Source organism: Nycticebus coucang, chromosome 5 (genome assembly GCF_027406575.1).
Source record: "Nycticebus coucang isolate mNycCou1 chromosome 5, mNycCou1.pri, whole genome shotgun sequence".
Lineage (NCBI taxonomy): Eukaryota > Metazoa > Chordata > Mammalia > Primates > Lorisidae > Nycticebus > Nycticebus coucang.
Genome location: NC_069784.1, coordinates 126,454,378 through 126,468,570, shown reverse-complemented (window position 1 = coordinate 126,468,570; position 14,193 = coordinate 126,454,378). Strand labels below are relative to the sequence as shown.

Below are 14,193 nucleotides of genomic sequence, written 5' to 3'. Positions count from 1 at the left end.
AACCTTAAGATTTTCCTTTCCCCTAAGGATTTAACTTATGCATACAACTTACACAGGTTTTTCTGCTGTCTTCTGCTTCTCTAACTTGAACTCTTAAGACTTACTGCAAACACATCCACTTTCAACCTTATAGCAGAACAGTTCTTAGGGCTCCTCAATATGAAGATAGACACTCTTCACTTTAAAACATTCTAAAGAAAAATTTTAAGGCTACTTCCTCTGTGTGAGGCAAGGTAGGCAACCTGTACTTTCATTATAAGGTAAGGCTTTATGCTTATACTTGGAAAGAGAATTGCTTTAGAAAATGTCCCTGATCAATTTATATTATCATGCATTTGTTCCCTGTAAAAATTTTTGCCTAACAAAGAAAATTCAGAATAAAGTTAAATAAAAAAAAAAAACTAATTTGTGTCAAGAAACTTCTACATTAATTTTTCAACTCAGTAATGAAATAGTTAAAAGGATTTCTTCTGTTACATTCTTATTACAAAATTTTTAAAAAGGTAAGTTAGGGGCGGTGCCTGTGGCTCAGTGAGTAGGGCGCCGGCCCCATATGCCGAGGGTGGCGGGTTCAAACCCGGCCCCGGCCAAACTGCAACAAAAAAATAGCCGGGCGTTGTGGCGGGCGCCTGTAGTCCCAGCTGCTCGGGAGGCTGAGGCAAGAGAATCGCAGAAGCCCAAGAGTTAGAGGTTGCTGTGAGCCGTGTGACGCCACGGCACTCTACCCGAGGGTGGTACAATGAGACTCTGTCTCTACAAAAAAAAAAAAAAAAAAAAAAAAAAAGGTAAGTTAGTAGACCAGGCACAGTGGCTCACGCCTATAATCCTAGCACTCTGGGAGGTGGATGGATTTCTCAGGAGTTCTAGATCAGCCTGAGCTAGAGAGAGACCCTATCTCTAAAAAAAAATAGCCAGACATTGTGGTGGGTGCCTGAAGTACCACTATTTGGGAGGCTGAGACAAGAGGATCACTTGAGCTCAAGAGTTTGAGGTGCACTCTACCAAGGATGACAAAGTGAGACTCTGTCTTGCAAAAAAAAAAAAGAAAAAAAAATTAGCAATTGATCTAATTTAATTGCCTATCAGGAAAACAAAAACTATCTCAGGGGGCAGTGCCCAAAGCTGTAGGGCACCAACCACATACACTGAGGCTGGCGGGTTTGAGCCTGGTGCAGTCCAGCTAAAAAAACAATGACAACTGCAACAACAAAAAATAGCTGGGTGTTGTGGCGGGCACCTGTAGTCCCAGCTACTTGGGAGGCCGAGGCAAGAAAATCACTTGAGCCCAAGGGTTTGAGGTTGCTGTGAGCTGTGACACCACAGCACTCTTCCCAGGGCGACAACTTGAGACTCTGTCACAAACAAACAACTCAAAAAAACCCATCCCAGACACTAAATTCAGAATTTCAAAAGTAACCCAAAGATATGGAAGTCATGGGCTACTATAAAATATGGTATGTTAAGGCAAAATATTATAGCTTAATGTAGTTTGGAAAAATATTGATGTACTAGAACATTATTTCACACCATAATTTACTTTGTACTTTACAAACTTTATTAAATAATGAGAATTACCTTTATTATCTTATATACAGTCTTTGAACTATGTTTTCCTAGATGCACTTTTTTCCCCCACAAAGAATAAAATAGGTGAAAAGTGAACTTAAAAGAACATTCAGTACAGGAAACTAAAAGGAATAAACTTGACAGACTTTTTAGTACATATAACTTTCCTTCCCCTTAATATACATCCCCACCCCACCTCCAGAAGAAACTATTTTTAAACAAAAGCCATTATTTGATAACGGAGGAAAGATAAAACATTTTATATATATACATAGCTCTCAAAATCTGTCCTGGCCAACAGAAGTGATCTGTAAAACTACAGATTTGCCCTAGAACCTAAGAACATAGACATTTTATACAGTAAGACATCTACCTTTGTGCAGTGAGGGTCTATTCCTGTTGGTGACATCAAAGTTGTACAAGACACTGGTGTGAAGAATAATTTCTGAAACAGTGTCTGTTATGGGTTATTGGAATTTGGGTTACACCAACTTAGAAGCAAAATTGGGAAACTGCATTCCTGAGACAAGACTCAGGTTAACATTTTTTAATGGATAATACAAATGCACTTAAACACACCTCCAGCAAGTCTAAAAACATACTTTCTTATAATGCTGATCTTTTCTGATTTGTCTTTATCTTCCAATGAAGGCAAACAAAGAAGAAATGTTCCGAACCATGTTATTCAACCCCGACTTTGTTTTATAAGCTATAAGAATGGCGTGGAGAAACAATACACTTGGGTTTTTTTAACTTTAAGAACAAATGTATTAAGTACCTATTTGTAAGATAAGAACATCACATTTTATGTTTTACAGTCAAATGGCAAAGGACTTAAAACGAGGAAAAGAATTATGACACAATTATTCAATATTATTGCTTACCTTTAAATGAGAAACCCTGACCCCTTTCCCTACACATAATACCTTTTAAAATGGAAACCAATAGAACAGGGAAGGGCCACAGAATATACAACTACTAAATGAAAACAAAGGCCACTACTGGAGAAAACACTCCTGCTGTGTTAACCGTGGTCTTAATAGAATTTTTTATAAGGTAGCAATACACCTGCCTTCATTTTTCTCTTCTGCTTTTTTGATTTTGCTTTTTACTCAAGGTCTTGGTTTTATCTCCTTTCATGAGGGTTTGGATATAGTTATTACAATGAAATACTGGATAAAGATTATAACATTAAGGATATTAGTCAGAACCTAGTAACCAAAGATTCTGTTCTTGTATATGCCTCAAAACCATCAAAAAAAGTCTCCCATGTTACATAGTTTAGAAAATAAATTCTTGCCCCTTCTGCAGCCAATGATGCCTCAGAGCTAGGATCAAGTGGCCATTTGGTAAAGTCCAAAACTCATGGAGGTGCGTGTGAAAACCTGCTCTGGAAAGGGTCACTTAAAGTGCTGTGTCTTATTTTAGCTTATGGTCCATTTTGGGTTGATGAGAGGCAGGAACACACAGTGCTATGAGGCTTTGGTTTTATTTCTTGTCTCCCCGTCCCTCCTTTCAACTGGAATATGAAGAGACGTGTTCCCAGAACTCATTTTATCTTTTCTATGAGTTAATTTGCATTTTATTGACCTTGGTTTTCTTTAAGCCATTAAGGAAGTCATTCGTTTCACCCTAGGAATTATATAACAAACGTGATGAGAAGTGTATTCTCCAGACCATGTCCAGGAAGACAGGTAAAGGTTTTTGTTTAAAAAAAATACTGCAAATTGGTCCTGCTACACTATAATTTTCAGAAGTCACACAATTTCTGCCTGAGAATGAAATGATGTGGGAATAGTGGTATGGACACTCTCAGGGGGGCACCATAGGCGAAGCTTCCATTAGAGATCTCTGACTTAAGTTATTCGAAGGCCTGGCCTCAAATGTAACAAAAATTATTTCAACTGCTTTCCTTTCTAAACAGGTGAAAAAGTTTCCTTGCTGCCTTGGAGTCCCAGGATAAAACCAGTGGGGGCTTCTGGATAATACGAGGTCACTGCATTTCTTTTAGTATAAGCACTCCTGTAGGGTATGAGAAAAAATCCATCATGGACATCACATTAAAAAAAAAGCCTAAACATTTTCAAGTAAGATTGATTTACAGGAAACTTGAAGACAATCAGCATCAGAAAATAATCAGAAAGGCGGACGTGTGCTACAGTTCAATCCCAGCTGTATCAGCCCTTTCAAAACGTTGTGCTGTCGAAGAAAGTACATTTTACACCTCGAGTTATTACAAAATGGGTTTAATCTGGTAGATACAAAACACCTCATCAGTATCTGCAATGTTCTTTAGGAAGAAGTAGTTAATTCAGGCAGCTCTTACTAAAACCTTAAGCAAAGCTGCTGGAACTGAGACACTGAAATTTTTCCCTTAGAGACTGTACAATATTTTGTTGGTTGGGAGATGGTCCCCTCCAAAGATAGTCACTCAATTTGTCAGAATCATTGCACGATGTCAGATACGGGGAGAGCTCCAGTTTGCTGTTTATTGGCTTTTTTGTGGTGCACGGACTGTTGGTGGGGTAAGACGTGTTGCTGTTGCTGTTATCCGAAAAGCCAGCGCACGTCATCTTCAAGTCAGACTTCCTTCTGCGGTTCTGAGACAGCTCCAGCTCTGACTCATCGTCTTCCGACTTTATTTCCACATAGTCATCTTCCTCTCCTTCAGCCTCTTTGAAATTGGAAAAATAGTTCTGTGTGGCTATTTGGGCATTTAAGGACAAACTTCTATTTACCACCAGAACTTTCTGTGAGTCTTGGAGCGTGAGATCTGAGAGCTTGTCAGCGCCCTGTTGACGTGAGTCAGCAGGACCCGGCAGCAAGTTCTGGTGACTCTCACACCTTGAATTTCGCTGCAGAGACAGCAGCTGCTGCTTTTCCAGGTCACTAGGGTAGTTGATGGAGTCCATGGACTTGTTTATCAAGATTGAGGAAGACGACTGGGACCTGTTATAGGGCTGATATTTAGCACTGATTCCTTTCCGACCCATGGAGTTGTAAAGATGGCCCTGACACAAGTTCTCCTTGTTGGGTTGACTGACTATGACACTGTACCGCTGCACAGAGCCCGGCAGAGGGTCGGAGGTTTGCAGGGAAGGCACAGAGCAAGCTGCAGACAACTGTCTGGGAGGACTTTTTGTACTGATCTCTAAAGTGGGATATCTTGACCTCAAGTCTTGCTCTGGCTGGGGACAGAAATCTGCTAACTCTCCATTACTATAGGTTGAATGCAGGAACCAATCCTTGCTACGCTGTTGGGCCTGGGAAGGTGATGAGGACCTGAGGAGGGAGGAATCTCGAGGGCTGTCCCAGTCATCCTTCTGAATTTTAAGGGGAGTCTCTCTGAATACAATCTGGTCATACAGTTGGGAATATTCAGCAATCCTGGCACCTGGAAGGCAAATATAAAAATCATAAATACACGAGATTATCCTGTATACATACATCAAAAACAGGACGATAACATTCTAACCAACATATTACAAACATTTTAACACTTGATAAGACTTCTGACATATGAGGATGAATAATCATTGAATGCTAAACAAGACAAGCTAAAATAATCCACGGTTTAATATAAAGTGCTAATATAAGTGCCACCCCAAAAGCTCATTAAATTTGATCTACTTCTGTAATACTTTATCTTAACAACAGGTCTGCAGGTGTTCACTGCATGTAATGAAAATATCTAGTGATCTTTATAAGCATGTAACAGTGTCAGTGCAAAAAATAAAAAAAAAGACACCATAAAAATAAGAAAGTCAGCCTGAATCCTTGGTCAATGAGAAATAACTTGAGCAGTCATTACAAGCATCATGGCCACAATTCCTGGGGCGATTGCTACCTGGCTTCCCGCCATGCTCCTTGCTGTCAGACCACTACTCCTAGGGAGTCTGCTCCTGGCTGTTGTTCCTGCACATCCTGTTTCCAGGCAGCCAATCACTGTCACTGTCTGGAGCACCAAGGTCAAGGGGAGATCATTCCTCCTGTACTACCAAACCACATGTATTAACTCACTTCCCCTTTCTCATCCTCAGGACGCTGAGCAATGCTGCCAAGCCATTAAGAACGAAGCATCCATGCGTACTCAGTAACATAATGCTCTCTAGTGTGTTTCAAGAAGGACCTGACAGTTACTTCCACAAAAGCTTTTTTGCCACTTAAAATTAAGCTTGGAGGTCACTTTCTTCTTGGCCCCACTTCAGAGCACAGATATTTTTTACAGACATTAGCTGGATCACGATATCCAATGAGAATTCTCTTGGGCCAACAATGATTTAAGAGTGGGAGCCCAGAGATGTCAATTTCAAGAGCTGTCCCCTCTCTCCAATCCAGGTACCCACACGACCACCTTAGAATCAGAGAAGTCCAGGTGTCCCATGACTGACTCGGACCACACTGACATACACTCTACAAAAGAAATCTATCCTATGTATGGCAACCAGCAGGTGATATTATTTCTTTTTCTTTAAACTATTTATATTTTTAGTGATCTATTATTAGTAATTAATCCTTGAATTTAAACTAATAATACTCATTTAGTTGAGTTTCTCCTATTTCTTTTCTTTTTAGATGGGGTCTCACTCTGTTGCCCTGGGTAGAGTGCCATAGTATCATAGCTGACAGCAACCTCAAACTCCTGGGTTCCAGCAATCCTCTAGCCTCAGCCTCCCGAGAAGCTGGGACTCCAGGCACCACCACGCCCAGCTAGTTTTTCTGTTTTTAGTAGAGACAGAGTTTTGTTCTTGCTTCAGGTCGCCAACTCCTGAACTCAAGCAATCCATCCATCTCAGCCTCACAAAGTGCCAGGATTACGGGTGTGAGCCACTGTGCCTCGTCAAATTTCTCCTATTTCTTTTGAGTCTATTTCCTATGAGGAGAGAAAACAACTTATGTGCCTTTTAATTGCAACCCCCTCATTCCCTTCACTCCTAATTCTCTGCAATCAAGGTAAATAGTCTTACTTCTCACCACAGAGCCTCTATTCAGATCTTTGGGGTTTTCAACTCTAAATTCCTTGGAAGGTCAGAGATTATTAATTTTGAAATTTCTAGTAACAAAAACTTGAGAAATTATTCCTTAAAGGGTATAATAGAGACTTTTAATACCAATGAAGATTCAACACCTTAAGAGAAAGAGTGTAAAAGTCTGCCCGGACACCAATGTACCCATGTAGCCATCCCAAAGCCTACAAATGTTTCTAACTATGAGACTGAAAGGCAGCAAGACCTTTAACATCGTCATGGGTTAGCGGTCCCACCTGAAAGTCAGATGGTCCACCCAAGCCATTCTCCCACCATTAGCCCCGAGACTCAACCCACAGCTGAATCGCAAAGGTTCTGAACTTTCACAAAATTCCAAGATGACAACAATTTAGGGAAATTCAGCAAAACTAATTAAAAATTCCATTGACATATTCTAGCAATAAAATCCAACCCTATGGTCTTTTTTTTTTTTTTTTAGATAGAGTCTCATTTTTGTTGCCCTCCATAGAGTGATGTGGCATCATAGCTCACAGCAACCTCGAACTCTTGGGTTCAAGCAAGTGTCTTGCCTCAGCCTTCTGAATAGCTGGGACTAGAGGCACCCACCACAACGCCTGGCTATTTTTAGAGCGTAGGTCTCACTCTGGCTCAGGCTGGTCTCGAACCTGTGAGCTCAGGTAATCCACCTGCTTCGGCCTCTCAGAGTGCTAGGATTATAGATCTGAGCCACCTCGCCCAGCCAGTTTTTCCATTTTTAGTAGACACAGGGTCTTGCTTTTGCTCAGGCTGGTCTCGAACTCCTGAGCTCAGGCAATCCACCTGCCTTGGCCTCCCAGAGTGCTAGGATTACAGGTGTGAGTTACCGCGCCTGGCCTGAAAACCTCGTTCTAAACAGAAATGTTGTCAATAATAACTTCATTACTATGTTTTCCACTCCCTTTCACTTTAAGCATAGTGTAAAAATGGATGTGCTGGCTGGGCACAGTGGCTCACATCTGTAATCCCAGCATTCTGGAAGGCCAAGGTGGGCATATCACTGGAGCTCATGAGTTTGAGACCAGCCTGTGCTAGAGCGAGATCCTGTCTCTAAAAACAGCTGGGCGAGCACCTGTAGGCCCAGCTACCTGGGAGGCTGCGTTGTGATGAGCACCTGTAGGCCCAGCTACCTGGGAGGCTGCGTTGTGATGAGCACCTGTAGGCCCAGCTACCTGGAAGGCTGAGGCAAGAGGATCACTCGACTCTAAGGGTCTGAGGTTGCTGTGAACTGTGACGCCATGGCACTCTATTAGGGGTGACATAGTGAGACTTTGTCTCAAAAAAGAAGAAGAAAAAAAGATGATGTGCTTTTCCTGGCATCACACCACTGAGAGTGGAAAAGCAGCCTGGAAATCGACTCAGCAGGAAAAGGGAAGCAGGAAGGCAGCCTTGAATTAAAATATGTTCTGAAGATAACTTCTAATGGGCATAGTTTCTTAGGATAACAGGACAGACCATTCAATCAATTTTGATTACAAAGACTCTCACTGGACAATATACTATGCTTATCTAAGTTTTTAAGCTTATCTAAATTTTTAACTTAACTTTCTAAGAATCTATATAACTTGTATGATGCCAATGTGAACAAGAGACAAGTTGCCAGAGCACCAGCTGTGATTAAATAGACTCAATAGCCAGATGTAATGGGAATAGCCAGCCCAAGAAGTCACCTCTAGTGTAGAATGCCCACTACTGGTCAGCTGGATCAAGGTTCCCCCATAACCTTAGTTCCAGTGTTAACAGTCTTCATGGAACATATACATTATCATTACATGGCAATCTCAGAGATTTATTTCCCTTATTTTTTTGAAGGTTTGAAAGTTGGAGTCTTTATGATTCCAGTTAAAAATTTGAACTGATCCTTGCCAAGGTAAATATTGCACATGCTGTTTTCAAGACACAGGATTAAAATCAATGTTTCTAATGTTGTCTGATACAGACAGAAGCATAAAATTGTGCCTTCCCTGCTTCACACAAGGAGGAAAATTCCTCCAGCCCATGTGAAGTTTCCTTCCATGTGAATCACCACCAAAAATGGGAACCCCAAATGCTTCCTTGGTCTCAAAGACTATCAGAAGAGAGGTGTGGCAGAACAAGACGGCAGTGTCTACACAATGTGGGAGCAACTAGACCTGATGGAGTCATTTACAGGCAGAAATCTGACCCAGGGCCTGTAGACCCCGGCTAGACAGTTCAATAAAGATGCTCGAGAGTTTCAGCAGGTGGATAGGGTGCTCCTCCTTCCGCACAACACCGAGAGCAAGCTCCTGGCAAAGTGGCAAGGCCCATACGAAGAAGTCTGGAGAATCGGTCCATTCGATGACGACGTCCTGTGCCCAGATAAAGAAAGAGAAAAGGAGTCATCATGTCAACTGATTGAAAGCCTCATGGGCACAGGAAGTGGTCTCGATCACTTGGATGAAAGTGGTCCCGAGAGATGGCAGGCCCCACGGACGTGCCCCCGCACTCTCAGAAGATGACTCTGGAGAGACCTCCTCCTCTTTGTTGGGGAGAACGTTGAGAGTAGCCCACCATGTCCAGAAAGGACCCAGATGCAAAGCTGAGACAAGATCCTGGGGATCCCAAGATGACCCCAGCCGGTAAAAGGAAAAGGACAAACCAAAAGAGAGAAGCAGCAACAGAAACCCCGCAGAGAAACCACTTAACACGTAAAGCAGGGTACAAAAGACAGGATTCAGGATTGAAAGGCCAGTTGCTGTCAAGATTAGAGTTTGCACTTTACCCAGTGATCTGTATTCAGAACACGCTGGCCCAGGTGATTACTGTTGTTTATTTAGGTGCTGCGGAAAGACTCACACCTCTCACTGCAGCCATAGCCACCGTCATCGCAAACCTTTGTATTCTATCTTCTCACACTCCGGGAAGCTCCAGCTCACAGTCATTGATCTCAATTGCCAATATACAACTCTTTCCAAGACCATCTGCGCCCTCTGCACCCAAATAGTCCTCTGCAGCTGGAACCCAGTCACTTACACCTCTTAGCAACACTAGCATTGAAAAGCGACATGAATTACTTGCAGCACATGTTTTTGCAAGGAGAGAAGCCTCTCTCACATGCATACAAAAATTACTATTAACCTTTATCTCTAAAAAGAAGATAAGGAAAAACTCAGTCAAATCCTTGAAGCATCAATTCCAGGGCTTTATCTTCCTATCTATTAAGAGATTTTATTAAAGATTAAAGCTTTAAACAATTCTTAAATACACTCAAAATTATCATGTACCTTATGATTCATTAGGCTTTCTATACTCCTTCCTAGTCTCTGGAGTTAAATAAGTCAATTCCAAAGAAAGGGGGTTAGTGGCATCTGCCTGTCCCAATGTGTATGTCCTGTTGAAACTGATTATCTGAACCTAACCTCAGACAGACTCATTCAGTTTAACTTCACTGGAGAATTGGCTCCCCTCATTTGACACTCAGGTGGTCCTTTGTCAGAAAAGCTGGGGCAGAAATTCTTAAAATATGATGGAAAGGCCACACTGTTTTAAAAATGCAGATTCCCAGACTCACCCCCTGCAAATCTTTCTGGGTCTAGAGAGGCAAGCTCCTCAGATGAGAACCTCTACCCTCAGGTTTTACTTTCAACGAGAACCATGTAGTTTATTCACACCTACACTCTCCCAGATCGGTATTAAGTTTTAGCCTTCAAAAAAGTCCAACCACGAACATCGCATCCCTGTAGCCTTAAATCTTACCAATTTCACACCTAAGATCCTGGGTTAGCTATGCCCCACATGAAGGGGGCCTGACAGAATAATTAAACTTCTTGGAAGCATATATGAAAACACCCAAAGAGATGGCGTTCATTATAGCAGTATTTTAAAAAATTGAATGGTAACTGAAAACATGTGAGAAAACAACTGTAGTGTGAACAACTAAGAAACACGCAAAGACAACTGTGTGTGTAGGTTTTTTTTGTTTGTTTTTTGGTCTTTGTTAGCAGAGGCAGACATTTTTGCTGGGATTCTGAAGCAAGGGGCAACATTCTACATGCTTCCGAACCTTACAAGGTGACAAAGTCTGCTGCTCCTCCTAACAAATTATTGATACACAGGGGAAAGGTAGAGATATCACAAGTTCAAACTGATTGCTTCTTTTCTTTTTTTTTTGTAGCGACAGAGTCTCACATACCGCCCTCGGGTAGAGTGCCGTGGCATCACACAGCTCACAGCAACCTCTAACTCTTGGGCTTACGCGATTCTCTTGCCTCAGCCTCCCGAGCAGCTGGGACTACAGGCGCCTGCCACAATGCCCGGCTATTTTTTTGTTGCAATTTGGCCGGGGCTGGGTTTGAACCCGCCACCCTCGGCATATGGGGCTGGCGCCCTACTCACTGAGCCACAGGCGCCGCCCTGATTGCTTCTTTTCATACTTGAGGTTACCTTAGAGAAAACTTTCTTAAAATACCAGTTCTGTAATGACAATGTTACATGCACGACAAAACACTCTGAGGACAGATCGTGCTGCAGTTCAGTAGGCGTGAAGTGAGAAAAGTAATGGCTTTATCTGCAGTCTTACTTTGAGATAATAAAGCTTGAAGGTCAGTGTCCTTACACGTGTGTCCATGTGAAAGACATTTAGAATCTGAAAACTGCTCTCACATCTTACACCTTACTTTTGAGAAGGAAGAAAGCAGGTGAACATACCAATGGCGGGCCCTCCTTGCCTCTTCTCTTCTAAGATAGCTGCCAGATCTCTGGGCGCGGACTTAGGATGCTGGCTGGCCGGTGGCTGTTCCAACTCGGGACTTTTCACTTTTAAAAGCTGATTTGCCTTCTTGATCTTCTGGCTGTACTGCCGAGCCATCATGAAAACCCTGCTTTTTGTCTTATCTGCAGCCTCCATTGCCAGGTCAGGGTTTTCTGGGTCTGTTTGGGACAGACTGCTGTCGGCCAAGTCGTAGGGACTGTCCACAGGAGGCATCTCACTGGCCACAGAGAGCCGGTTAAGACTCACAAAGGAGCCTTCTCTAGAAATCAGGTCTTCTTCGAATGGGTAGTTGACCCGGCTTGCTCTGACGACCCTGCTTTTCCCTGGTGTGGGGAAAACCTGGCTTTCGGGCAGTGACAGTGCAGATGTGGAGTGAGCCGTGTGCCGGCCCAGCTCCAGGGAGCTCTCAGCGTGCAGCCCACCTTGCACATCATCTTTGCTTACAGGAAATGCGGCGAGGAGACGGTCTCGAGCCTTGTCTTCATTTTTCTTGATGTAATTTTCCAGGTCATTCCAGATTTCATCTACTTCCTCAGACAGTTTATCAGATACAGGCTTATCAGCAGGAGACAAGTCGCAGCTGGAGGTGTGCAGTAGGCTCAAATAATCCTTATCAGAGGCACCCCTCCGGGAAGGCGGCTCCTCGCTGAACTGGAGGCTGTCCTGGGAAACAAAGGGCCTCAGACTGTCACAGCACACAAAGTCAGTTTCCAGACCCAGAAAGGTGCTCCTCTTTGGACGCTTTAGGCTGCCGCACTGGAAATCCAGTGGTGGTGGCTCTGGGAGCCCTATAGTGTCATAGATGTTTTCCTCAACCACCTGGAGTTCGTGTGTGCTTTGGCTGGACGCCTCCCGACCCATGAGAGCTCCGTCTTTCTGGGCGAGAAGAAAGCTCTTAGGGTGGCCAGCTTGCCTCTTTGAGAAGGCTAGCTCTGGAGTGCTCTTGGGGCGAATGGAGTCCCTAGCTGATCTGGGGGGCGTGGATTCAGCTTCTTCTCGTTTAGCCACCATTAGTTTTAAGTCCTCATAACTTATGTTATCATAGACATGCTCTATGTCATCAACAGTTAACTCTGTGGATGACCCAAAGGGCGTCATCCCCTCCTGTCCTTCCATCTTGGGGCCGTTCTGCAGCTCCCTCTGGGGGCTGTACTGAGAGCCATCGCTGTCCCTAATTCTGACTTCAGGAGGGTATGTATTGCTCTCACCAGCACTGCTGGCCCGCCTGACAATCCTGTGACCAGAGCTGGGCATCTCCATGGACTCCATCTGTCCCATATGCCAGCTGCAAGGACGGCTGGACGTGCTTTCTTCACGCAGCCTGGCAGAGTTCAAATCTGAGGAGGAGAAGGACGGCACGAGCATCTGATAATCATCTTCATCATCCTCGTCCTCCTGTGGGGGTCGGCGGCCAGGAAACAAGGCTTGCCTGACCTGATGATCTGTCCAGATGTTTCTGGCGGTTCCACTCCCTCGAAACACACCGATCACGGCAGAGCTGCTCGGCTGACTGTTCCTCTGGGTAGGAGATGGCCGTGCTGAAGTCAGCTGGGGAGATCCTTCCTCTCTAGAAACCTGAGGAAGACAGAAACAGCAACTGAATCACAGGACCATAAGAAGAGAATGTCACTTAGGAATTTCTCAATGTGTTCACACAGCATCTCTGCCACTGACTGTGATATCCTTAAAGAACAGGATCAGGAGAAAGCGTTGGTTTTAATTGAGTTGAAAAGCACTTCAAATTTTGCAGAAGGGGCAGAAAGGTCAGGAATTAATTTTTACTTAGAAATTAGGCTGGGCAGTGTATAGATATTCTGTAAACTTAATATTCACAATCACTATGAATTAGATACGATTTTACTAGTTTCACAGTAAGGACATCTAGGCTGTTAAAGATTCAGTAAGTTGCTTTACTTACTAACAAGGCTAGGTCCCAAACCTAAGGTCTGACCCCCAAACCCTTGCCCCCACCCAAAGCAGGATATCAGCTAAATACAGAAAACTCAGATATTTCAAATAAATGTGATCCTCAATTGGCAAATATTCATTGCATATAAATGAATATAAACATGCAGATGTATATATGAATATATATATTCCTTTATACAATAAATATGTATATTTTCTGTATGATATCTGATTTATATTTGAGACTTTCTAAGGAGTCTTAGACTCAGGGTTTGATTCTTAGGAGTCTTTTTTTTTTTTTTTTTTTTTTTTTTTGAGACAGAGTTTCACTCTGTCACCCTAGGTAGCGTGGTGTGGTGTTATAGCTCACAGCAACTTCAAACTCCTGGGCTCAAGTGAATCTCCTGCTTCAGCCTCCTGAGTATCTGTGCGCTGCTAATTTTTGTATTTTTAGTAGAGATGGGGGCTCATGCTTGCAGGCTGGTCTCAAACTCCTGAGCTCAAACAATACACCTGCCTTAGCCTCCCTGAGTCCTGGGATGACAGGCGTGAGCCACTGTACCTGGAGGACTCTTAGGAGTGTTTTGGTATCCAGAAGCTCTTGCAAGGATTTCCCTTTAATCTGCAAACCCACCTTGAACTTGGCCAGCATTACCTTTGTTTACCTAGATTCTAGGCCAAGAACCTTTGTTATAGGAATGTAATTTAATCCACTGTTGAGCTAATGATATTTTTACTTTCTTTCAAAATACATTTAATTAACTAATATTTAGCTTCCTGTTAGGAAGTAAAATATGAGTGATGATAATGATTTATAATCAAAGAAAACAAAGGGGTCTTTTATAGCTTAGAACCCTCCTTGATGGAGTTCAGTGTGCAGATAGGAGCTGATCACCCTTTGATACTACACTGTAAAAGGATTAGTTTCAGAGAGTTGAAAGAGTTAAGATCTGTTCAAGCTAG

At 43.0% G+C, this 14,193-nt stretch overlaps 1 protein-coding gene across 2 annotated transcripts in view; it reads right to left on the bottom strand.

Moving 5' to 3' along the window:
• Positions 1-3,799: 3,799 nt before the first annotated feature.
• The window catches only part of PLEKHG1 (pleckstrin homology and RhoGEF domain containing G1), a 246,192-nt gene continuing 235,798 nt past the window's right edge, over positions 3,800-14,193 (bottom strand). For both annotated transcript variants that reach the window (XM_053592226.1, XM_053592225.1), the window contains 2 exons: positions 11,259-12,897; positions 3,800-4,960 (listed from right to left, as the gene is read on the bottom strand). In XM_053592226.1, coding sequence (XP_053448201.1) covers positions 3,900-4,960; positions 11,259-12,897 — 2,700 coding nt within the window. In that variant the 3' untranslated portion in view covers positions 3,800-3,899. The remainder of the gene's footprint in view (positions 4,961-11,258; positions 12,898-14,193) is intronic.